The following is a 27,656-nucleotide window of genomic DNA, read 5'->3' as shown; positions in this document are numbered from 1 at the left end:
GCCCTTCAAGACCCTAGACAAGCCAGCTTCCACCACAACATCTTTTACTCTATAGACCATATTTTCACCTTGAGAAGCCTGATCAAGGCAGCAAAGCCACAAGGCCACAGACTCTATTGCTATTTTGTAGATTTCCACAGAGCCTTTGACACAATGCCACAAGATCTTCTCTTGAGACAACACATAATTGGGATACCATCTCTGTACTTTTCAGGCTTTCATAGATCCAGACAGGCTATGAGAGATGATCACTTACACAGGTGGTTAGATGGAGGAAACACAATCTTATGTATACTTAGGCATCACTTGTACTAGCACATGGAGCCAGTTTTCCATCAGATAGGCATCATAGTGCATACTTTTACACGAGGGTATGCCACACTTGCATAGATGGAACAGCAAAATCATCATGCTTATTTTTCGAAACCCCAAACAAAAGGATAGCTTTATGATACATTAGTCACCCCAGCTATGAGTATGCAGCACCTCCATGGGCTCCTAGCTTCCCCACTTCTGGTTGGCCATCATCAAAGAGACCTCACAGCCTTATGATCTCCAAGATACTTCGTGGTAAACCCCTCAGTGCCAGCCTTCAGTGAGACTAAAAAGGCAGTAATAACTTAACTTAGCAAACAAAATTGAACTTGAAACTGAAGTTCATCATGGTGCACGCCCTATGGCTCAACTATTGATGGTTCCCAGGCACTATTCCCTGCGAACACTTACGCTTGTAAGACAGGCATAGTTCCAGGAATCCTATTTGTTGCAGCTGCAAAACATACTCAAAACCCTCATATATGGCAGTAAATCAGTCCTCATTTCTTCCCCGAGTTCTCTGGGCATCCTCTTCAGTCCCACTTTGCCTTCATGCCTGTGCCAGCTTTTCTCCCCACAAACAGCGACAGTAAAACTGATCGAAATTCCCTTTTATCAGCCCCACTTTGTCCTCCGTGCCTTTGCCAAATTTTTATCATAAACATGGCCTTTCACTCAACAAAACTGATCAGAATCCCTCTAATCTGTCCCTATTCATCTTCAATGTATTTGCATCAATTGCTCTCACCAAACATGGCTGCCTTTGCAAGACAAAACTAATTTGAACCTTGTACACAGAGTATAAAATCAGTTTAGGGTTTGATGTTCAGGGTTTAGCACATTCTCTTACAATTCAGCCCAGCTTTCCTCTGATGCCTCTGCCCACTGTTGCTCTCACTAATGGCAGACATTATGCGACATTGGCCAAAATTATTCTCACCAAATGTGGCCTTTCTGCAGCAAAGACTGATTTGAAATGTCATGCATAGGTATGAGTGCTCAGTTGATTAGGATGTTTGGCTAAAAACACTAACTACTGTAGCAGCAAATCCGAATCCCTTCCAAATCCGATCTCTACCCACAAAAAGGTGTGCTTACTACAAGATGTAGCCCTGATAAACCTTGCTTCAGAAAATTCATTGCCAGAAAGGGGGGGGGGGGGGGGGGGAGAGAGAGAGAGAGAGAGAGAGAGAGAACCAGTCTTCATTTGATTAAATCAGCAAAAACAAGATGCAAAAAGAGATGACCCACAACAGATTTTCAGATCCAAATCAGCAAACAATGTTGTTATGGAACCAAAAAGCTTCCCTACTGCTACAATGCTGTCCTAATGATCCAAATGCAAGAGATTAGAAGTCTCGATGCTATTTGATACATCCTTAGACATCCAAGACAGGTGCTCATAGCATTGGCTGTTACCTTTGGTCACTTGGTGACCAAGTGTAGAAGAGCCACTAAGGAAAGGGCTGTTATGGATTCTATGAATAGAACCCATTGCTCATTTGTGCAATTTATCCTCTGATCACCACACTTGCACTCAACACCCTAGGCAACTCTACCCGCACCATAGTTGTTTCAGTAAGTCTCTAAAATCTGGACCAGAAATTGGAAAATGTTTGCAAACATGGCATCTAAAATGATGCTTTCAAATGTCACTTTTTTCCGGGGTAAACTTTGGGGCCAAAGTGAAATAAAGTGCCAACAGCTGCTCAGAGTGAGGCTTTACTGGGCTGTGGACAGACAGTATTGCCTTTCATTTGAAGGACAGATTTCAGCCTGCATGACTTCAAAAATACAACCATCTGCTTGGAAACAACATCACCTCAGCCTTTTTGAGCATTCCGAGTAAGATTCCTCTCTCTCTCTCTCTCTCTCTCTCTCTCTCTCTCTCTCTCTCTCTCCAAAAAACTAAAAATAGCTAATTGTGTTGATTACGAACAATGTATAAGAGTCACGAACTTACTAAGTATCACACAAAGTGACAGAAGAGATGGCAGCACGCCAAGGAGACAGACCATCCCTGGTAAGAAAACCCACATACTCAATGGTGCTCAGCTACCACAGAAGGAGACATGACAAACAACCAATATGGCTATGCATGCCAAAAGAAGAATCAAAACTGAAAGCACTAGGGATAATCCAATTATGCCAACATTTCTCAAATCGTAGAACGTAGAAAGCCACCCATATATGCGGCTATGCAAATCCTTTGAATTTGAGGGTTCCAAAAACTGATCTTGAGGATGCGTAGAGATTCTGGGCAACTGAATATCAAACTTGAGACAAGGAAGACCATAAGTGCTGAGCAGCCACACTAGCCGAAAACTTATGATCCACAGGTCTTCTCACCTAGAGCAACAAAAAGCAAGAGTCATTTGAAATGATACACCTCAAGAGGACTATAGCAACTTGCAAGTGAGAGACCATCCGCCAACTCTCTCTCTCTCTCTCTCTCTCTCTCTCTCTCTCTCTCTCTCGGCACCCTACATTGCCAATTTGGCTATAATTAAAAGGTAGCAAGCTTTTACAGCAAGTTTTTCGATTCTAAGGTCTTCATTTGACACTAACGATGTTACATGGACACTAAATTTGCATCAAGTTTTGAAGATGGGAAGCTAACGTCAAGAAAAAAGGGATCAAGTGACCTTCGTCTCAAAACAGTTGGGAGCAAGGACAAAATACATACAAATGCAAATATTGTGGACATTGAAACCAACATTCCTTCTCGGATAGGGTGATAAATAACCTAATCTAGCTCTTAGTTACAGCAATTAACAAATTCACAAAACTGAAATGCACACTTTACCATACAATCTTGGACATTAGACAGCCCGTCGTTCGACCCCAAAATTGGTCCCCCCTTGTGGTATTTCTTTAACTTTTATTGCGAATGGATGTAGTACAACATAAATCCTCTGACCTACTCTGCTAATCCAAGTGCCTCTTACTGTCAAAACTTAGAGACAAGCCTCCAAACCAACTTGCCCCTTGATTTGCTTCGGGATTAGCCTTCACCCTGCTCCTTGAAAGACAAATTCAGCCCCAAATCTAATAGGGATTGGCTGGCCTTTTGTATCTTCTTGAAATTCCTCAATTTCAACTATTGGAATTCAAGTCTTGGGCCCTCAATTCTAAGCATGCATCCTGAGGCGGTTGTCAAACCCTAATTTCTCCTGTAAATTAGGGTTTACAGCAAAGCTTGACTGAAACCTCTTCCTCTGGGTGGCTCAAACTGCTTGAAAATGCTAAGATAACTTGAGAGATGGCTACAGGATGAGACAAAACGCTCTACAAAGAGAATTTTCAAAGTTTCATCACGAGAAACACTAAAGAGCTATTGTTGCTCTGCTCCAAACAGCCATGGAAGCTGTCACCTACAACTTAAGACCACCAAAAAGACTACTACCCATCTTATGAGTTGTCATCTGCACCAACAAGACCGTGGACTACTATCACCTACTCCTAGAGGGCTCCAAATTGCTCTCACATGTTGTAAGACTGATCCCTAGTGGCTGCAAATCACATCAGCAACCTCTCCTTGCTTTCTAACAGCCTCCTCTCTCACAATGGTTGGAATAGACTTTCACCAACCCCTAAAAATCTTTTACCCACTTGCATGGGCAGGTTTGCCAACAATTGGCAGCCTTCTAATCCCATTTTCTAGCATTAACCGACTTATTAAATTAATTTTCAAAATATTAATTCTAAAAATTAACTTAACAATAATAGTACTCAACAAAATAATTTCACCAGCTAATAATTAAATTGACTAGGCTAATTTGTCTTCCAAGTATCCCTGAGAAGCTATTGACCCTTAGAGTAGCAATAATTATTTAATTAATGTCTAGTCTCTAACGTCACCACTGACATTAGTGGCCAATAAATTGGTCTAGGCCCAAATCTCACACCGAGAGTACCACCTAGTACTGTCAAGCATAACTTATTATAACTTTTGCGTTTGGCATCCACTACTACCATGAAATAACTGCCATCTACGTCACGTGCTAAACACCATTGCACATTTGATTAATATCTTAATCAAATGTTATCTACAAGATTAGAGCATCCGTAAGTTTCACGTTTTCGTGACAAACCTACACCTTGAAATCCCTGTATTCGTCCTCAATTGCAATACATTCTGCCAAAGAAAAATATCACTGCACTAAAGTTTCCATAAGGCACCATGGTCACTAACATTGACCACTATTGTCTAACCATTCCACATACTCTAACCTTACTGAAAATTTCCAACCAACATAAACATGACAAAAATCTGAAAAACAATCGAGAATTGGTACTAAAAACCCATCAGATACATCCATAATGCATGTTTCTCAACTATTCTGACTTCAAAATCACAGTAAAGCATGTTTTCAGTATAAACCATCACTAAAACTCTCAATGCCGTTTACTCACATGCTACTATCCGTGGAGCCAGCTATAAACCATTGAAAACTGAGCATAATCTGATCATAAACTGATCCTGCTGATCCAAGAACTAATCACAAACTGCTGCAAATGTGATCCCAAACTGATCACAAACTAATTGCAAAAATTAATTAACAATTAATGCAAAAAACTCATGCAAAACTAATCCCAAAAGTGATCATAAATGGTTCTTAATCTGATCAAAAACTAAGCCGAAATTGATTAAAATTTGATCTCAAAACTAAGAAAAAAGCTCATGCTCAACTAATCATAAACTGATCCCAAACTGATGCAAAAGTATAGTTTCGAAGCAGATGTAACAACCATACTCATCTGCATACTTCTCATAGTGACTAGTATACTAAGTAATGACCTCATGGCAAACACGCTGTCAGCACAGCACCTTGGATGCATATTGAATGCATCTAAGATCCACTACATACAAAAGCTATCCACAACTAGAGGAGTGAAAGTGTTACCTCCCCCTTGAGCATCAAGCAATGCTTTGGACCCCTCCTCTGCCAAACCTAACTAAGCCCTAGTTAACCAAATTCAGCTCTAATTAAAAGGCATCTAGGTAAAGTTGCAACAACTGAGGATGGCCTGCCAAGTCATCCTCTTCCATCCACTTGGCATCTATTGGTGAAATAATGCAAAAGCCTCACTAAGAAGCATATGGAAACTTTACCTCTAACTTTACTTGCCCCAAAACCTCCACTAGGTTATAGGCCCTTCTTCCCCTTACACATTGCAATTATTTATGCTTTCACATTGCTGCAATTCCAACTTAACTAGTATGCAACATTGCATCCAATTGACTAGCCCCTCATGTATATCTAACAGGCTAGCAACGCCAAATGCATTAGGAAACATCCTTGCTTACATACTTTGCATCATTGTGCATGGAAATTTGCATACTACTAACCATACCAATATACATTTTCCCATACATTGTATGCATTACTCGCAACATTTTTCCTCGTGACCAACACTGTACAAAGAGAGCATTTGCATGACTAACATTGTTATCATGAGCCCCACAAGCATTCCAAGGTACTAATGCATTACCAAACATGCTACTTTGTGCCCCAAGCATCAAGCCAATATTGTTGTTCATGGGGTTATACATATTACCAGCATTCACAAATACATTGGGCCTTGCATACCACGCATTGGTTGTTGCATACCATCAGGAGTTGTGTCATACATCCTTGTTCACCATAGCATGGAAACTAGTGCTACCACCAAAGTACCCTAGCTTCCCCATCATTGCGTGCAAACCCTGCCATTTAAAAAGCATTGAACTGGCATTTCCAGTTGGCCTTGCATATACATCAATTGCCCCAGTGATATTTCTTTAACTTTTATTACGAATGGATGGAGCCTCCAAACCAATTGGCGTGCTTAGGGATTGGCCTTCACCCTGCTTTTTCAAAGACAAATTCAGCCCCAAATCTAATATTGGTTGGCTGGCCTCTTGTATCTCCCTGAAATTCCTCAATTTCAGCTACTGGAAATTCTAAGCACGCATCCCAAGGCGACTGTCAGAACCCTAATTTCTCCTATAAATTAGGGTTTACAACAAAGCCTAACTAAAATCTCTTCTTCTAGTTTCTCAAACTGCTGGAAAATGCTGAGATAGCTTGAGAGATGGTTGAGGGATGAGATAGAATGCTCTATAGAGAGAAATTTCAGAGTTTCATCGTGAGAAACACTAAAAAATTTTGTTGCCTTGCTCCAAACAGCCATGGAAGCTGTCACCTACAGCTTAAGACCACCAAAAAGACTACTACCCCATCCTATGTGCTATCATCTACACCATCAAGACCTTGGGCTACTATCACCTGCTCCTAGAAGGCTCCAAATTGCTCTTACATGCTGTAGGACTGATCCCTAGTGGCTACAAATCACATGAGCAACCTCTCCTTGCTCTTTAGCAGCCTCCTCTCTCACAATGGTTGGAATAGACTTTCACCAACCCCTAAAAATGTTTTACCCACTTGCATAGGCAGGTTTGCCAACAACTGGCAACCTTCTCATCTCATTTTCCAGCATTACCCAACTTGTTAAATTAATTTTTAGAATATTAATTCTAAAAATTAACTTAATAATAATAGTACTCAACAAAATAATTTCACCGACTAATAATTAAATTGGCTAGGCCAATTTGTCTTCCAAGTATCCCTGAGAAGTTATTGATCCTGAGAGTAGCAATAATTAATTAACTAATGTCTAGTCTCTAATGTCACCACTGACATTAATGGCTAATAAATTGGTATAGACCCAAATCTCACACCGAGTACCACCTAGCACCTATCAAGCATAACTTATTACAACTTTTGCCTTTGACATTCAGTGCATCCTCGAGGTCCTTGGCATGTTTCCATGAAATAACTGCCATGTGCATCATATGTGCTAAACAACATTGCAAATTTAATTAATATCTTAATCAAATGTTATCAACAAAATTAAAGCATCTCAAAATTTTACCTCTCCATGACAATTACCTCTCCATGACAAAGACTATGTTAGGTTAGGATTCAACAGCACTCACAGACACAATGAACAATCAAACAACGAGAGTGCTGAAAGATCACATCCACTATGTAAGAATGAATAAAGATGCAATCCCTAAAGTACCAAGTACCACATCCACTCCAGCTAGAACGTAAAAACTGCCCATGAGATAAGAGAGAAACACGATAAGTGTAATAAATCCCCTTTGAGTGAATGATGTGAAGGTATACAGGGAATCCGCAAATCAATCCCAAACAGTATCAAGTCGAGAGCCTTGCGTAAGGCTTGGAACTTCTCTCTAGAGAGAGCTTTTGTAAACACATTTGCCGAGTTGTCTTGTGTAGAGACATAGACCAAGTCAATCTCCCCTACATAGAGCCTCTCTTAGACATAATGATAATGCACCTCTGTTAAGAGAGAGAGCACGATGATGGAAACACGCAATGCTTTCACACAACTGAGACACACAGAGAGAGAGTGTGTGTGTGTGAGTAGAGTAGAGAGGAGAGTGAGCACGACGTTCTTGGGTACAACAACGAGTGTCTCTCTTTAGGTTTTTAAATAGATATATATATGAAAGTACAAATGTGCTAAAGGTGTCTTCACACCCATGTGCATATAAAAGGCACGATGGCCCTTTATTCCCAACAACCTCCCACCTAAAGGCAATGTGTCTTAAGGGGAAAAAAGAATCAACTAAGTCTAGGTATGTACAAAGTTGAAATACATATATCTATCCAACTCTCATCATCTGTCGGCAATGAGCAAACCGCTCTGCTGGAACACCCTTCGTGAGAAGATCTGCAAGATTATCATCTGTATGCACTTTGACATGCTCAATGCTCTTGCTATCAAGTACATCTCTAAAGAAGTGGTACTTCACCTGTATATGCTTCATCTTTGCATGAAAGACAGGATTCTATGCTAGCATGATAGCAACTGACTATCACAATGGAGAACAGGTAATTCTATAATATCAAGCTCTCCCACCGAACGTGAAAGCCATAAAGCCTCCTTGCATGCCTCAGTGGCAGCCACATACTCTACCTTTGTAGTAGACAATGCAACACACTTTTGTAGCCTAGAGATCTAAGACACTGCTGCTCCTATAAATATAAAAACATACCCAGAAGTAGACTTTCTGCAATCCGCATGACCAGCATAGTCTGCATCCGTAAAGCCAACAACAGATGTCTTCTGCTTTCCAAAGCAAATGCACAGATCCTTTGTGTCTTTGAGGTATCTCATAACATCTTTCATTGCTTCCCAATGCTTTTTACCAGGTTTTGCCATGTATCTGCTAACCACTCCCACGTGTAGCAACCATAGCATATGTAACCAACCTTCCTTTCGTGGATGGGGTGGTAAATCCCTGATTATAACTTAATTACAGCAGCAAACAATAAATGCAAATTTGAAAATACAAATTTACCTACTGATCTTGGACAATGCACACCTGATTGGCAACAAAATTGGCGTCCCTTTTGGTATTTCTTTAGCTTTATTGAAGAAAAAGTTAATTTACAATGGGATTCTCCCAATCTTTTTCGGTATTTCAACTCCCCTTGCTGTCCAAAGTGATCAACAAGTCTTCAATCTATTTTGCCTCTTGATTCAGGCACTCAATTGGCCTTCACCTACTTCATGGACAATGAAAATGCCCCAAATTCAATAGCTGGCTAGTCCTCCAACTGAATTAAGCTGATATTCACCTTCAGTCCTATTGAATCCAAGCCTTGGAGCTTCCAATTTCTGCCACGCTTCTCGAGACTGCTGCTAAATCCTAATACAACATAAATTAGGGTTTACAACAAAGAAATCTTAAATTTCTTAGCCTCCAAGGATCCAAATGCTGAGATCTTCAAAGCAAGGCTGTGAAATGGCTGAAAGATGAGAGGAAAAGCTGTAGAGAGAGAAAATTCAGAGTTTTGTCGCGAAGAATGACTGAAAATCAGTCAACTGCAACTACTGCCCTCCACAACAGCATGTAGATACAAAGAACTGAAGAAAATTAGTCATTTACTACTGCTTCCCTACCTCAACAGCCTGTAGATGTTGTCTCTTGCTATTCATTAGTCTTCTTTTGCCCTTGGCTGCCTCAGAAAGTTCTCCAATGGCTGCAAATCAGACCAGTAGCCTCCCCTCCCTCTCTCTTGCAGGCTGAATTTATAGAAATGCCTCTCTCCAGCCTCTAAAGACGTTTTTTAGTCTTGCATGAGCATTTTTCACAAGTGGCAACCTTCCCAAATGGTTTTTCTAGCATTTTCCATAATTAAATATTAGATTTCAGTCTTAAAAATACTGAAAATTAATCTAATAATTATTTCGGTGCCCTGAAAAATAATCTGATTGGCCAATAATTAAATTGGCTAGGCAACTTCCATTCCCGAGTGTCTCTACATCATCTTTGACCATTAGATTGGCGTTAGGTACCATTAAGCGCCACATCTCTAGTGTCACCAACTGACACTTATGGCCAAATGGATGACCTAGGCTAACAACTGGCACCAGATACCACCAAGTACCTGCGCGGCATAACTTATAGCAGCTTTTGTCTTTGACATCCCATGATTTCTTCGGGTTCTGAGCTCATAAATTTACTTTAACCCCAGTTGCACCTCACATGTGCAACATTTATTTAATCATGTAATTAGAAAATAATCCACATGTTAAGTGAGGTTTCAAAAATATATGTCCTCATGACAGCATACATCAAACTGCCAACAGTTGAAGCATATGGTATCTTGGCCATTTCAACCTTCTCATCATCAAATATAGGTTTGTCCTTTGCACCGAGTTTCACATATGGAGACAATGGAATCCCAATTGTTTTCTCCCCCTCCATATTGAAACGCTGCAAAACTTTGGAGACATACTCTTGCTGAGATAAATAGAGTAATCCTTTTAACCTATCTCTGAGTATTCGCATGCCAAGAATGTAATTTGCATCACCAAGATCCTTCATGACAAAGCTACCATGAAGACTTTGCTTCAGTGAGTCCAAGGCATCAACATGTCATCAACATACAGCACCAAGATAATCAAGCTGTCATCTGCGGCCTTCTTGGTATACAAGCAGTGATCCACTTGACCTCTATGAAAACCTTGAGACTGCATAAATATATCACCTTATAATACCATTCTCTTGGTACTTGTTTCAGCCCATAAAAACTCCTTTTAAGTTTATATAACATCTTCTCTTTCCCTTTTGCCACAAACCCTACAGACTACTGCATATATATGTCTTCATGCAGATCACCATGTAAGAATGCAGTCTTAACATCCATCTGTATGAGCTCCATATCTTCAGTTGCAGCCAAGCCCAAAATGGTTCTCAATGTAGTCATCTTGACTACAGGAGAGAAAATCTTATCAAAGTTAACTCAATGTTCCTACTTGTACCCCTTCGCAACCAATCTTGCTTTGTACTTAGGCGAGGAACCAAAAGTGACCATCTTGTAAACCCATTAGCATGGAAGGGTTTTCTACCCTTTCGGCAACTGCACCAAGTCCCAAGTGCCATTTTTCTCAAGAGATTCCATCTCTAACAACATGGCTTTATACCATTTCTTGCTATCCTGTCTGTCCATTGCTTCCTTAAAGCAAGACAATTCACCACAGCTTTGTCATCATAACATAATCAGCCACAATGTTTGCATTAAGAACGAATCTGTCAGGTTGTCTAGTAGCCCTAGACGATCTCATAACCCAGTGATCATTGTTTGTTGGCTGTTCCCGCAAATTTCCATTTTCGGCTTGCTGTCGTGGCATTTCAACCTGCAAATCGGCATTAACACCTTGTTGTCCTGGCTGTTCCTGCACATCCAATGGCTCATCATTATGAGCAATAGCTGGGTGATCGTTCGTAGCATTATTTTCTGCATTTACAGGTTCATTTACACAGGTATTTGATGATGTACAATGGACACGTATTTCTTCCCGAAATACAACCCTACGAACCTCGTCAGTCTTTTCGGGCTATTTATACATGCAATTTTCCCAGAAGATAACATCATTGCTGCATACTACTTTCCTTTTCGCGGGATCCCATAACAATCTATACCCCATTTTACCTTCATCACCATATCCTAGGAAAATACATTTACAGGACTTTGGCTCAAGTTTATTGCATTTTTCCTTATGTATGTGCACAAATGCTTCGCAGCCAAACACTTTCAAGTGTGCATACGAAGGTGGCTTGCCTGACCACCCTTCTTGAGGAACTTTCCTCTCCCAAAAGACTTGTTTAGTGATCAATTAATCAAGTGTACGGCTATCATAATAGCCTCTGCCCAAAAACCATGAGATAAAGCAACATGAGACAGCACCGTACGGACCTTATCCTATATGGTCCGATTTATACGCTCTGCAACTCCATTTTGGGGTGGATTATGAGGAGCAGTGAGCTCCCTCCTTATCCCTTTGCTGTCACAAAATGCTTGAAAGACCTTGGACGCATATTCTCCACCATTGTCAAAGCGAAGACACTTAAGTGTCTTATCAGTCTAATTCTCAACCAATGCCAATAATTTTTTAAACTTGTCTAGCACTTCATCCTTGCTACGAATAGGGTAAACCCATACCTTTCGTGTAGCATCATCAACAATGGCATCTGAGATACATTGGAATGTACTAACTCTAGAGGAGAAGATTTCAGTAAAAGAGACTTCTTATGAGATGGCTATACATGTTTACCATAAACACAATGATCACAATGCTCAAAATCAGCATAACAAAGACAAGGCAAGTAACCCAAACGAGAAATCACTTTCATTCCAATTTGACTTATGTGTTCCAACCGGCCATGCCACAAAGAAACACTTGGCTACTTGATCACGGCAACAACATGTTCACTCACACTAGATACATGGAGAGGATACAAGGTATCACTTTTACAACCTCTGGCAATCACTCTAGATCCCTTACAGATCTTCCATTTCCCATCACCAAAGGTGGTATGAAATCCATCATCGTCTAGCTACCCTGTGCTAATCAAGCTCTTCTTGAGCTGAGGTACATGCCGTACATACTGAAGTGTGAAGATAGAACCATGCTGAAACTGAAACTGAAACTGAAACTGAAACTGCAACTGCAACTGCAACTGCACACTGCCAATACCTGCAATGTCACATGCATAGTTGTCCCCAAGATGGACAACACCATGTCGACTCCATGTATAGTCTGAGAACCACTCACGATGAGGGGTGACATGAAAGAAAGCACCTGAATTGAGAATCCAAGTATGCATGTCATTATCTGTATCTGTAAGTAAAGCATGTGTACTAAAGTATAAAGAGACAAAGAGTACGTCATTGCTACTCTCACTGTCATGAGTGACTACATTCACTTTTTCAATTTTGACACTGCTCTTTTTAGGCTAACTCTCTTTCTTCTCTTCCTTACTATCATTTGTCTTCTTGCCCTTTCCTTTCTCTTTCTTCCATTTGTAGCAGCCACATTTAAAGTGACCCTTCTTGCCACAATGATAGCATTCAACATCCTTACCACGCTATTTACTACGTCTCTTGCTATCAGATTTGCCTGTCTACTGTGATCTACCCCTAGTATGCAAAGCACTGGAAAACTTACTGGATGCATTGTTCTGCCAATTCATTTCTTCCATGAGTAGAGCACTCTCTACATAAGCATACAAAAGGATCACATTAGAATTGCTCATAGCAATCCTAAATGTATCCCAACTCCTTGGCAAAGTACAAAGCAAGAAAGTAGCCTTAAATTCCTCATCAATCATCAACTTCAAGGCAACCAGCTGGCTAAAAATGGAGTTAAACTCACTCAAGTGAGTAGACATTGATATACTCTCTTTCATACGCAAATCCATAAGCTTTTTTAGCCAATAAACTTTGCTTGCGGCACTCTTCTGTACATACAATTCTTCCAATCGAGTCCAAATAGCATAGGCAAAATCCAAACCTTCAATGTTAAACAACAAGGAATCAGAAATCGATAGCTCGATAGTTGAGTGTGCAAGCTCATTTAACTCATCCCAGTCTTCATGTTCCATATTTGCGGGCTTTGCCCTTTGGTCTTAGGCTTTGCCTGCTTCTTCTGCAACAGGATATTATAGCACTGTTTTTGCCATATTGCAAAGTTATGTGCTCCTTCAAGCTTCTTAATGTGCATAAGATGACAGTTGTCACTGCTGCCAACCATGATTTTCAATCCAAATGTGACCAAAAATTTCAGCAAATGCATGCCCAAACTGTCAACAAGCAATCAAGATACAAACAAGTACCAACCAGCAATAAATAACCACATAAAAGCAGAAATTTCAGACCTGCAAATAAATTTTCAGAAGCACTAAACCTTGAGCTACAGCACTCCACAACTGATTATAGCTGTTCCAAGGACAAATACATCACATTACATGAGAAGTCCCAAATTTTAGCTGCAATTTCTGTTGTACATGCACCCACGGGCACAAAATTTGACACGCACGGTGAAAAGGCCCAAAATTTTTGTGCTCGAAGCATCAACCATACATCTGCACTATCTCTCCCAATTTTGCCAAAATAGAGCAATTTCAGCAAAACCCCCAAATTTTTTCAAGTTCTAGATGTCCAAATTGCATGGAATTAAGCCTGCATGTACACAAAATGACCAAATGGCGCACGAATTTCGCCCAAACAGCAAAAGCCCCAAATTGCACAAGGTCCAATGTGCATCAATATCAAGAAATTGGGTAAATTTCAGCCCAATTCTTGCATGTACATGAAACCCCCAAATCTCGCAGGCATAATGTCACAAATCCTTACAATTTCTGAGACAAATACTACTATTGTGTCTTGCTTGCATCAAATCTGGACAAATCCCCAAATTTCTCGGGTCCGGTGCACACAAATTACAGTGAAATTGAAAAAATTTCACTAAAATGTGAAAAGCCCCAAAATTCTCGAGCAAATGTGCACAGATTTTGCAATTTTTGAGTCTGATTGTCCAATTTTGCATTAAGGTTCCCAAATCCTGTAAAAGCCCTAATTTTTTGGTCAAAATTGCACATTGTGCTTGTGCATATGAATGCCCAGCAAAAGGGGAGAAGACAAAATTTCAAGAATTTGACAAAAAATGACAAAAAAAGAGTCCGTCCGTTGAGACTCGGACTCGACGCGTTGACCTATCAGCATGTATCGTCAGCTCACTTTGTCCGATTGTAGCGCCATCTCTCTCATCTGGCACCTACAACCCGTCGACTGGTTGTCATGCAGTCGACAGTCGCCTGTCGACTGTCCACGCCTGCGCCTGGTCAACTGCCCTGTCGCGCCCCCGTCACACAGCTACAAGTCGCCTGCTGCCTACCTTGTCTCCCTATGCCACGACCGCTGCCTTGTCGACCTGCAGCAACTATCGCCTACTCTCCAACAGCCCACCTTCTATAGCCCATGACCTCACAACTTGCCTACTAGCCTTCGATTGTTTCTTGCAGCATGTGGCCTGAGCTTGCCAGTCGCCTCAACCACGTCTCATGTAGCCTACGACCTGTTACATCTCAAGAAGCGTACACTCCTTGCCTCCTCTGATACCAATTTGTTAAGACAGCACGAGGATTGAGATACGCAATGCTTTCACATAACAGAGAGACACACACAGAGAGAGAGAGAGAGTGTGTGTGTGTGTGTGTATGTGTGCAAAGTAGAGAGGAGAGTGAGCACGATGTTCTTGGGTACAACGACAAGTGTACCTCTTTAGGTTTTTAGATAGATATATATATATGAGTCCAAATGTGCTAAGGGTGTGTTCACACCTGTGCACATATAAAAGACACGATGGCCCTTTATTCCCAACAACCTCAATGTGCTTAGTGCGAGCATGAAAAACTAGATTTCTCGCAGTTGCCATGCCACTCTGGCTGTCAATGAAGATAGGAGTGGTTGATTGCTGTCCCACACAAAGATCGACCAAAAGGCATATGAGCCATACACATTTCAATGTAGCTGTGAATGATGCCCGTATTCAACTTCACAACTAGACGTGGCTACTATAGGCTACTTCTTGCTTAGCCAAGAAATGCATGAATCACCAAGCATGAAACAATTACCACTAGTGGACACCCTTGTGTCAAAACAACCAACCCAATTACTGTTTGTAAAGGGATGCAAGCAAAGAGTAGTGCCTTTAGGATAAAAAAGGCCCAATGTTTGAGTGCCTTTGAGATAACAAGACACGTTTAACTACTTGCCAATGTGTAGTACCAGGGTTGTGCATTAAGCGTGTGCCAACTGAGAGACCCCTGAATATCCGACCGTGTATTACACAAGTACAATAAATAGCAAATAGCCTACTCATAAAGAGAAGCATCAAAAGGTTCTCTTGTATCCTCTGGTGTAACCTATGGCTTGTCTCAACAGGAGTAGAGATAGGCTTACAGTCTTGCATCTAAAAACGCTCAAGGAGCTGCCCAATGTACTTAGACTACTGCAAAATAATGCCCCCCTCAACTGCAATTAACTCTGCCAAGATAGTTGTGTAACTGGTCAAGATCTGTTACATCAAAAGCATGCTACAATTCAACATTTAAAGCTGAAATATGTGTCTCATGAGGTCCAGTCAATAACACATCATCCACATAAACAATGAGAATCAAGAGACTGTCCCTATCTTTGTGGACATAAAGTATGCTCTAAATGTGTAAATTACTAAAACCAAGAGCAATCAAGTACGCATGTATTTTCTCATACCATGCCCTAGGTGCATGCTTTAAACCATAGAGGGCCTTATGCAAACGGCACACTTTGCTATCTGACCCTTTCTGAACAAAGCCAAGAGGTTGAGTAACATAAATCTCGTCATGAAGAACACCATTCAGAAAAGGGGTTTTCACATCCAACTAATGCACATGCCAATCAAAACAAGCAACCAAAGCAATGACACTACAAATGGTGGTCATGAGTAAAGTGGATGCAAACATCTCATCATAGCCAATCTCACATTGTTGGGCATACCCTTTGGCAACAAGACGTTCCTTGTAGCGATCAATGCTACCATCAAACTTGCACTTTAATTTGTAAATCCACTTAGTGCCTATAGCACACTTGCCAACAGACCAGTCATATAGGTCCCATGTGTCATTTTTATAAACAGAGATTAACTCTGATTGCTGCCATCCAATGTTCATTTTGTAAAGCATCATGTAAAGAAACAAGTTCTTCATTGCATGTAGTAGCTACAAGTGCCTACGCAACCTAGTTACCCTGTGCATGGCAAGTCACTGCCCTAGTTCTACCGGGAAGAGGAACAAGTTGTTTGTTGTCCCATAATGTTTTTAACAGCCATCTAGAGACTGTTTTAGCTTCCCAAATAACAGCCCTCTCATCGACCACTTCATAATCTGCAATGTCTTGATCAATGGGCTGAAAATCATGCTACTGTTCAGCATGTGTTTGCTGCTGTAAACCCTCAATAGGTTGCTGAAATTGACCAAAATCAAGTCCACCTTGTTGAAATAAAGGCAAAAACTGTCAAACATGTCTATATGCCCCACATTGGGCTGATTTTTGCAATCCACGAAGGGTTGACCAACATGTTCAACGAATACCACATCTCTACTAACAAAAATCTTGTTGATGGAGGATTGGTACAAGCGGTACCCTTTACTTTCTGCACTATAACTAATAAAGATGCATTTGACAACCTTGTCTTCCAATTTATGTATTCGTGTTTGTAACACTAAAGCATCTGCCAAACAAACAAAGACACAAATATGTGAAACCACAAGTTTCCAACCATTCCAAGCCTCATAATGCGTACAATCAGCCAATGCTTTGGTTGGGCTGCGATTCAACACATACACTGCACACATGATAGCATCAAGCCAAAACTTTTGGGGGTAGCTTATTGACAACATATAACATGTCATTTCCATCAAAGTGTGATTTTTCTATCAACCACACTATTTTATTGAGGTGTGTAGGCCATAGTACACTCGTGGATAATGCCCCTTTCAGCCAAGGAGAAGTTGAACTCCAATGACATATATGCCCCCCTCCCGATCAGTACGTAGTGTAATCAACTTGCATCCACCCCATTGCCATTTTCAACCAAGCCAAGAAAGTTTTAAAGCATGCAAACACTTCGGATTTGTTCTTCAAAGCATATGCCCAATAATGACAAGTTATGTCATCAATAAAGGTAACAAAGTACAAATATCCTTCTATTTTTGACATGCATGAGGCCACAAACATCACTATGCACAAGCTGTAATTTTTTATCAACATGCATAGTACCACCCTTAAATAAAAAAGCACAATGCATTTTGCCAAGTACACATCCTTCACATACATTGTGAGTAGGTGCTTTTAACATAGGGAGATTGAGCACCATATTTTTACTTATTAGGCATAGCAAATTCCCATAATTAAGATGACCAAACCGAGCATGCCATAACTCAATGTCATCCACAATGCTAGCATAAACATGTAATGCATCCTCTGATACTCTCCTCTCATATAAATCAAGCCGATAATCCATGTGGAATTTGACCACAAAACCAACATATGCAATGGCTAAAACTGAAAGCAAGTTTTTCTTTATGTCTAGCACATACAAGACCTTTTCAAGCATGATAGTTTTCCCATCCACTCCGATAATGAAAATCTAACCAATGCCTTGAATGGCATATAAAACATTGTTGGCACGTACAACTAATCCCCCCTTTTGTACATTTGCATATGATACAAACAAGTCACAAAAAGACGTTATGTGCTTAGAAGCGTCATTGTCAAAATACCAAGTGCTACAATTTTCAGCAACTAAAAGGCCATGCTTATGTGAAGAAGGATCATACAAACAACGCACAATAAAGACATAAGACTGACCAATGTCCAAGCTTGCCATATGTGCGTTTGCATCCTTTGCATTTGCTGAATTTTCATCAGCAATCATGCCTGATTGTTTTTTCTTTTCACTTGTCATCCTCTTTCTGCATTCTTCAATTACATGCCCCTTCTTCCTACAATAATTATACCTCTTTTTCTTAGCACCATCATCCTTAGTGGTTGAATCCGTAGAAGAAATTGTTTTGCCTTCATTACAATGGCTGGCTTCAAATGCTTGATTATCCATATTTATATTAGAGTGATTCAGCCTTGATTGCTCTTCTTACAACAATAGTGATACCAATGCATCAAATGTGTAAGCATTAGCGTCTCCTTTTGCAAGTGAACCGAGTGTAGTGGCAAAACTTAAATAAGTATCAAGTAGACCAACCAAGCCCATAGATACAAGAGATGCATCCGGAATGATTTTATCAATGTTAGCAAGCTGCTCACTAATGTCCTTGGCACATGTAATGTAGGCATCCACAGAATCACTCCTCTATCATGTGCTCCATCTCAAGCTGCTTACACAAATAGGCCACAAGATGCCTCATTACGCACCTAATACAATGAGGCAAAATTATCCCAAGCGTCCTTGGCTATTGTGCAGAATTGAAAATGCAGGATAACTTGTCTCCTGTACAAAAGTGCAATCAAAGAATGAGCTTGGGCATCACGCTTGTCCCATCTCAACTAATCTACTGTGAAAGGTGCAGGAGAAGCTACAACTGAAGATCCACTGGTGATTGTGGATGAGCCAAAAGAAATTGTGACATTCTATGTAGTAGGGCCTACATACCTAATTTCCGAACCACAATCTAATTTATCTAAGTCCCCAAACATGTTGAGCAAATCATTTCACCCAACCATTGTTTGCTGAAATTTTTGGCTTCTCTATAACTAGCTGCTGTCCAAAGTAAAAATGCAATTGCAACACAAAGATAAAGCAAAGAAAATACCAAAAACTCGCAATTTTTTAAAAATTTGATGGTGTGGACAAAGAATTTTCAGCTGAAAAAATTCCAATGTGCACAAATGTCAATGTAGAAGGTATAGTTGGCCTCAATGTCAATGAATTTGGGAAAACTTCAAAAAAGCCTCAAATTTGATCAATGAAATTTGGTGAAATTGAAGCCAAATGTAAAAAACCCCAAATTTTGGCACAAAATCAAGCAATTTTTTGTGCATGAAATCCAAAATCTCCAAATTGTTTATGAGATTTGAGATATTCAAGCAAAAGCCCAAAAATTTTGGAAGAAATTTGGGAAAATATTGGATTTGATGAGAAATCCCCAAAGTTTGTACTTCACAGGGGCACCGTATGCGAACAAGAACAATTTAATGGGTCTAAATGCTGATTAAGGTTTGAAGCTGAATATTTTAATTCAAAAATTGTGTCGAGCAAATAGAACCACGTGTGCAGGCTGAAAACGGCCTATGGGCAATTGTTCGTGAAGGTTGTCAGGCTGTCAATGATGTGGTGCAAGCTACGGACTGATACATGATGGATTTCACATGGCAGGGCAGCAGACTTAGACAATGGTTTGACCATACGAATACAAGCTGTCGACAAGATTTAACAACAGCAACACACAGCTGACAGAGCAGGTCAGGGGCTGTCACATCAATTGCTGCAGACTTGGAGGCGACGGTTTGACGATACAAATGCAGGCTGTTGTCAAGATCTGACGAGAGCGACACAGGGATGACAGAGCAGGTCAGGGGCTGTCACATCAGTTGCTGCCAGAACAAGTGATGTGTGAGCAGATGCTGTCCAGGCTGTCTCGTCAGCTACTGGACCTATCAACTCAGCACAAGACTGTCGGGGGCGGGTCAGAGAACACAGCAGGCAACCAAGCATTGATGACAAGCAAGGAGAAGAGCAGCCAAGCACAAGGCTCAACGGCAACTTAGGCTGTGATAGCGACGGCTGAAATGTATGCTTTGGTACCACTGTTAGGTTAGGATTCAACAAGATGCACACACTCACACAAACTTAAAGTGAACAAGTGAACAACAAGAGAGAAGAGTGTTGGAAGGTCACATCCACTATGTAAGAATTAATGAAAGTACAATCCCTAAGGTACTAAGTACCACACCACTAATGGGTGTCCACATGAGGAAAAAAACCCTTCTCCAACTAGAAGGGAAAAGGTGCCTATGAGATAAGGGAGCATTCATGCCAAAACATAGGAGGAACACGATAAGTGTCACAGACTAGTGATTGGAAGAATGTACCAACCCTTTTCACTAAAATTAGATATTCTACTCATCCACATTTTTCACTTGACATGTCAAAATCAAATGGCTTGTCAAGCTGCTTAATATCTTCCAACCTCAAGTCATGAACATGTAAGAGCTCCACCTAACTTGACAAGGGTTTATGGCTCTTGTCTATACTTGAGCTTGCTTCTTGGGATAAGCAATTCAAGGTATGTGAGCAACATCAATAAAACGCCCCTCCCCTCAACAAGGACAATCCAACCACTAGACCTTCCCTTAAAAGAGACATTTGATGATAAACAATTGCTATTGATGATCCAACCACTAGACCTTCCCTTAAAAGAGACATTTTTAAAAAAGACAAAACATCAATGATCGTAGTGATTCTACTATTCTACCTTCCTTTGGAAGAGAAATTTCACCAAACAATCATCATATATTTTAGTGGCTACTAATCCAAATAGGAAAATGTTCCCAAGCATTCAAAATTCATGATACACATACTCACCAAAAGAGTAATTGAAGCAATTCAACCTACTCGAGTCGAGCTACAAGGTACAGAGCTAGGTAGTATATGGAATGATTGCAAGCATAGTGCATAAGAACTATGTTCAACTCGTTTACAACAAGTATGGTTAGAGCAACACTGTTATTGACTATTGAGATATTTTCAATTATGTCCATGTTCATCTTGCCAATGCTTGGATAGCCTAATGTGAAGTAATTAACAAGCTGATCAAACCCTGTAAGACATTGGCTATGTCCATGTGATCTTGAATCCAATTGAAAGAAGTGTGACAAAGCCCATATTGCAAAGAATGTTTCAAGTATGGTCTCTTATATTTGTAGGTAAGAATGGAACATTTTAAAAGACCAACAAAGAATGTTCATAGCATATAGGTCATCAAGAAGTTTTAAGCTTGAACTCCTAGATATCTATGGAGTAAACACAAGAAAGTCAAAATTTTGAGAACAATATAACTGTTTGGGGAACCAAAAAATATCCTTCAAAACTAAACTAAAAATATACACTCCGTGTGTAAAAAGAACATATCTCTGTCCAAGCATCTCAAATTATGATCATGAACTCTCCAGTAAAAGCTTCCACAAAAAAGATTATATTTTCTTTAAAGTGTTTAGCACTACATATCTTAATGATAGGAACTGAAATTTTAATACTGGAAAAAAGCAAACCATATCAATATACTTTATGGCATCTTTACACCCAAATTTCAGCCCACCTTTTAACATAGTCTAGAATCAGAAGCCTTGGTCCAGGTGGAATTTTGACATCTCGTAATGCACTGCAACAGATCAAGTCTCTAAATTAAGAACCTTTCAAGTTTCCACCACACATCAGATGTGAATGCTTGCAGTTTCAATGGAACATAGACACATTAGGTGCAGAAGTACAATAATTTCAGAATCAGCTGAAGTAAATAGCAGACCTATCATTGAGAAGTGGCAAGGTGCTGTCTGTAAGAAGCCCCTTCTTGAAATTCTTTTCATAGCGTTCCAGGCCCAAATTCTGCAATATTCCCTTCCCCCTCAAATAGTAGGCATCATCTGGTGGAGGTTGGGCAAGTTTACCAAGCTGTAGAGATAAACACGAGCATGATATAAAGCAAGCTACCGACCTTTCAATCCTAATTATTGGAGCATCAAAAACATTCAAGAAAGGCACACCTTATGCATGCCTCCTTGAATGAGAGCAAAAAAGGCTCCTGTCATAACTGCATTGGATGCCACATTTGGGCCACCCACGCCACTGACGATAGAGAACATAGCCCCAGATCCAAAGGCAGCTACCATGCTGCAACGAGATACCCAGAACAAGAAATCTTAGCTATTATTATTAAGGATGAAAACTCCCATATCTTAACATGAAACAGAATATGTGTAGACCTGGTCTGAACATCTTCCACGCCACCACGAGCTCTTCTCATTGCACATGATATTCCTGAATTTACACCTGTCATTACTGCAAAGTTTCGAGCTTGAACTAGAGGACCACCTGCCAAAGCCTGACAGCAACCAAAATATAAGAATGTGAATGTACATAAATGGCAACCCATTTCTATCACAGAATACTTAGATTCATTTACGATAACTGGAAAGCCTGTCAAACAAAACAGCAGAGATTGAGATTAAAACTAGCCACGGAACTCTAAAGAGTCCTATTGACCCAATCAAATCAATCAATTTCCTACAAATCATTCAGTGTAAGCTAACAATGGACAGGTCTTTGTTCTTTCTCATACTTTCCCATAATAGCCTTAGGGGAGGCAAACCTACAATCTGGGTGGCCAGGCTGCAATTTTTGAATAGTCCAACCTATCACAAGGACATGCAATTTTATTGCTTTTCTTAGCATTTGATTAAAAGTTAATCAAATGTGCTAATGTGACTTCCACATGTGAGGTGCAAGTTGATCATTTCATAGTGTCAAACCCAAGACCCGAAATATGAGTTAAAGCCAAAGGCGAAAGTTGTAATAAGTTGTGTTTGATCGTTACTAGGTGGTACCTAGTATTAGATTTTGGCCTAGACTAATTTAATGGCCACTAATATCAGCGGGGTGACATTAGAGACTAGGCATTAAATAATTACTTAATGCCGATCTAAGAGCTAAGAACTAGCGATAGATACCCAATCATTATGAGAGAGAAGGAGGCTGTTATAGAGCAAGGAGATGTTGTTGATGTGATTTGCAGCCACCAAGGACCAATCCTATTGCATCTGATAGTTGTTTGGAGCCCTCTAAGTGGAGGTGACAACACCCCAAGGTCCTTTTGATACAAGTGACAACATACAAGAGGGGGCAACAACCTTTCTAGTGGTCCTTCATGGCTGTTTGAGCAGGGCAACAACAGTTTTTCAGCCTTTCTCACAATGAAACTCTAAATTTTGCCGCTCTTCAGCATCCTCTCTCATCCTACAACCATCTCTCAAGTTATCTTAGTAAAATCCAACCATTTGAGTCATCAAAGATGGAGATATTGAAAAATCTATATTGTAAACCTTAATTTATAGTAGAAATTAGGGTTTGATAGCCACCTCAAGATGCGTGCTTAGAATTGAAGGCCTAAGACTTCAATTCCAACAATTGAAAATTAAAGAATTCCAAGGAGATTTGAAATGCCAACCAGTCCATCTCAAATTTGGGACTTAATTTGTTTTTCAAGTAACAAGGTGACGGCCAATCGCCAAGCAAACCAAGGGGCAAATTGGTTTGAAAGCTTGATGGTCAATTTTAACAAGAGGCACTTGGATTAGTGAAGGAGATTAGAGAATCTCGATTGTACTCCATCCACTTGCAATAAAAGCTAAAGAATACCACAAAGGGCACTAGTTTTAAGGCCAACGAGCTATCCATTGTCCAAGATTAAAGTGGTAAAGTGTGCATTTCAGTTTGTGTGATTTATTTACTATTTGTAATTAGTGCTTAATCAAGTTATTTACCACCCTATCTGAGAATGAATGCTAGTTTCACTGACCTGTATGGCTAGCTGCAAGTCGGCTAATTCTTCAAGCATCACCTATTTATTACAGCCCCCCACTCCCCCGTTTTTTATATCATCAGTCCAGCCTGTTCCCTCCCTCATCATCAAAGTATCCATCTCCTACCATGTGCCTCGCACCCTCAGCAATGCTCCATGCTGTGTGTAGGGGCTGACAGATTGCATGCCTTGTACCCTCGTGTTCAATCAGTTTGGTTCCTTTGATTCTACTGCATTTTTCTGGTCTCCATCTCATCTTACTTTGAGTTCTTGTTCTTCTCTGCTGCACCCTCACACGGTATCATTCGCAAAGGTGGGAGGCCAATGTGACCAAAATTCAAAGTGCAGCTCTTCTCACAGCTGTATACTGCTGGGCAACATCCTTCCATGGCTGCAGTGCTGCATTTTCATCCAGCAGGGTCTTCAACTGCTGCATTTTCTGTACCAGCAGCCTTTAAACCCTGCATTTTGCAGCCAGCTCTCTCCCCACTGCTGCATTTGATCAGTCTTCCATCTCCCCAGCCTGCATTTATTGCTGACATCATCAATCAGGTCATACAGCAGCCAGGCAATCATTAGCTACAGGCTAACATCATCATCATCCAGCAGGTTGACATAAGCAGCAGCATCTTCTTGTGTGTTTTTGCAAGTATTTTGAAGCAGACCAGTACAATTGCTAGGATTGTGTGATGCATCAGGACCTCAAGACCACCAAAGTGACGACCAAGACCAAGAAGGCAAACCTTCCAACCACCGTGACCATGAGGGTCATCAAAAAGCTCACAGAGATCATAAGAGAGATTGTGTCGCAAATCAATAGGCGAACCAAGACAATGGTGACTCCCAACCACATTCATGTCATTCTATCCCTATTCTCCCTTCCATGACCACCAATCCAAGATTTGCAATTATAGCACAACTCGTTCAAGTGCTCATCCTACCCTCTCTCCCCACTTCCAAAAGGTTGGATGGGAGCAATAACTCTCTAGTTGTGCAATGCCAAGCCGACACTTTTGACCTATGGAGGTTTGTCACTCTCCCTCATCCTCAAACTACCGTGGATCCCCAAATTGAAGTGACATTGGACTCGATATCTTTACAGGATCGGCTCAAATGCCAAGGCCTACTCTTTTTCTCCCTTTGGCCTATACAATGTTGTGCTCATGCAAGACATATCCACACCACCAAAAAGTTTTGCACAAAGTTGGCATCCCTTTACTGGGTTTCAACATTTGGATATCAAATGACCCTTGAATTGAACATGAGGGGTCAAGAAAGCTTGTCTACTTTGTGGTGTATTGGAACAGATCATTCGTTTTATTTGCCCTAAGACCATGGATACTCGATAGGATCCAAGCAACCTCAATAAAAAAGAAAGGGTTCAAAGCGACACCATCGCCTTTGCAAGATCTAGTAGGCCACTACGCAACCAATGAGCAACCCTTGTCCAATGCCTTGGGCTCTCTGGATATTGACCTCCCTTTGGGGTCCCTTGGTAAGATAACCATCACCTTCATAGTCTTGTAGGTCCTTGGGCAATTGACATACACCCTTGGCCCAATGCCCTCGCTACTTTGGGTGGGATGCCTTAAGATGATTATGGGCTGAGCTATGCTCCATTTTTGGTTCCAAATTTGGACCTAAGAGGGGGTTCCATACGTAAAATTAACTATCAATCAAAAAGAAAAAACAAGTAAACAAACAAAAACAAAATTCAATGTGGTTCAATTCGCCTTTGTAAGGCTTGGTAGGCCACTGGGTAGCCAATGTGCACCCTTTGTCTGATACCATGTCCTCCCTAAGTTGATTACTTGGACTCCCCAAGAATCATTGAAGTGATAATCCTTGGAAAATTTTGGAAATGTAACCCAAATTCTCATTCTTTCTTGAAGCTAAAAAAAAATTATCCATTTCTTGATTAGAATTTGTCTAAACACTTTGCGCAATATCCTCAAAGTAACTTTTGCTGAGGTAAATTTGTTAAACAAGCTAGCACAACCCGCATGCCAAGGTCCAAATATGTATTTCAAAAACAATTTGTAGCATAACCCCCAAATATAAGAAGAATTATGATATCCTATGACACATGATACACATGTAACCATGCTGCAAATGTTACTAAACTGAAGTTTGTTGATCACATGCAAACTTACCATATGTTAAAAAATTTGGATCTTCTATCCATCTATTGCCACAATCTAAAAATTCAAATTCGTAGGAATGACAATGGATTGTGTCTACAATGTATCATTGAAAGTTTACGTATTCCCATGTACTTCATAATTGAGTTCCACGAATAAAACTTGGAACCAAGTTCCAATACTTCAACTATTCGATTCAAATACAAGCAAAAATAATCAAAGATAGGTGCAAACTTTTAGTTGCCCAACTAGTCAATCACAAATACATCTCTATTATTCACACGATTCTATGAAACCATGAGTCAAAATGCTAATGCATCCCATGTATTAGTCAATGCCTAGTTGCATCGTATACCATCATTAGTTGCCCACATGAAGATCTTAAGTCTGCCATGGTCCATTATAAAGATCTGTTCTGGTATGACGAAAGGGACTAACAGTTAGTCCAAAATAAATGTGCAACAGTATAATTAAACTTGGTTATCAACCTAGTTCAGCACATAAATCAAGCATATAACGACCTTGGGCATTGAATATTGAACATTTGTAACTATGCAACTAAACACCCCTTACATTCATCGAAACTATACTTGTTCCACATGTTGAGACTCTCATCCAATAGCATCCAGGGCCTAAAGCAACACGTCCTGAACGCAATCCCACCACAACTCTTGGGGTAAAATGGGTCAGTCTCCATCCCTTCCCTCTGTGCACGGATGTACACACACACGCACACAAACTGCACAAAGGCAGCTGAAGGTATTCAGCTCACAGGCAACTTAACGCACAAAGAAGAACCCATGCACTTTGATATATGCTGGTCTGTGGAACACACACAAGCATGCTGGCAGTAATTTCGCCACTACTTTTCACGCAATTGAGCAACATTGGTGTTCTTTATTCTGAAATCCGTTCAATCTGTTTTAGTCGGGTCACGTAGGGGCGTGAGGGTGCGCATGTGCAGACGTGCACGTGTGTGTATCGTTTGTATGGGGGAAGGTACGCACCTGGGCTTGCTGGAAAGAGGCCATGGCCTGAGGGGTCATTCCGGGGGACTGTGCAGGGAAGGCATTGCGCATGTCCCCAGTGAGAACACCCATAAGCCCTCCCAGGGCAGCGCCCTGCAAGGCACTCAAGGTAGTCGTGACAGCAACCTCGACAGGGGCGGACTGCTGGCGGAGCCATGCGTTGAGAGCGTGACCCTGCAGGAGAGACTTCACGGTGACTTCCAATTCCTTGAAGCGCTGTTGCAGAGACGGAGACGGAGACGGAGACGCTGCATCCTCCCTCACTTTCTGCATCCTGGTTCTCTTCTTCTCTTCCTGCTCGAGAATGGGCGTCTCTCTTTCTCTCTCTCTCGCAGACGCGCGCGCACAAACCAAAACCCTTAGCCTGCTGTTGTTTTCCTTTCAGATGATCCGTGAGAGGTTTTGGCCTTCCAACAAGATTCAAAACCAGTCAAGAGGACACAACAAAAAGGAGCAGCGCTGGATGATTTGACGAATGGATGATGATCCTTGTCTCACGTGGCAACACCCAACTCTCATTCACAATACGTCCACTGCCCAAGGTTCTTGGGTTCGCCCACCCTTCCACTCTCATCTTTAGCCTTTTTGTGTTTTTATCTCTCTTCTTAGTTAGAAAACATGAACACCCAACCACCAAACTCTAGCTGATCCTACACGGCAAACTCTCAGTGT

At 40.8% G+C, this 27,656-nt stretch overlaps 1 protein-coding gene across 2 annotated transcripts in view; it reads right to left on the bottom strand.

Annotated features, from left to right (window-relative positions):
- LOC148035477 (chloroplastic import inner membrane translocase subunit HP30-2-like) overlaps window positions 1–27,442 on the bottom strand; it is a 34,126-nt gene extending 6,684 nt beyond the window's left edge. Inside the window, exons 1-6 of one of the 2 annotated variants that reach the window (XM_087677431.1) lie at window positions 26,964–27,442; window positions 22,221–22,339; window positions 22,002–22,128; window positions 21,764–21,909; window positions 21,557–21,619; window positions 2,279–2,664 (exon numbers count right to left, since the gene is read on the bottom strand). In XM_087677431.1, coding sequence (XP_087533557.1) covers window positions 2,661–2,664; window positions 21,557–21,619; window positions 21,764–21,909; window positions 22,002–22,128; window positions 22,221–22,339; window positions 26,964–27,257 — 753 coding nt within the window. In that variant the 5' untranslated portion in view covers window positions 27,258–27,442 and the 3' untranslated portion in view covers window positions 2,279–2,660. The remainder of the gene's footprint in view (window positions 1–2,278; window positions 2,665–21,556; window positions 21,620–21,763; window positions 21,910–22,001; window positions 22,129–22,220; window positions 22,340–26,963) is intronic. The other variant, XM_087677430.1, reaches the window with a different exon arrangement.
- Between the last annotated feature and the right edge of the window lie 214 nt (window positions 27,443–27,656).

This window comes from Lygodium microphyllum, chromosome 5 (assembly GCF_053477565.2).
Source record: "Lygodium microphyllum isolate KBCC chromosome 5, Lygodium_microphyllum_v1.1.10, whole genome shotgun sequence".
In the NCBI taxonomy this organism is placed as follows: Eukaryota; Viridiplantae; Streptophyta; class Polypodiopsida; order Schizaeales; family Lygodiaceae; genus Lygodium; species Lygodium microphyllum.
Note: the sequence above shows the minus strand (reverse complement) of the source record. Positions and strands in the feature narration are given on the sequence as shown.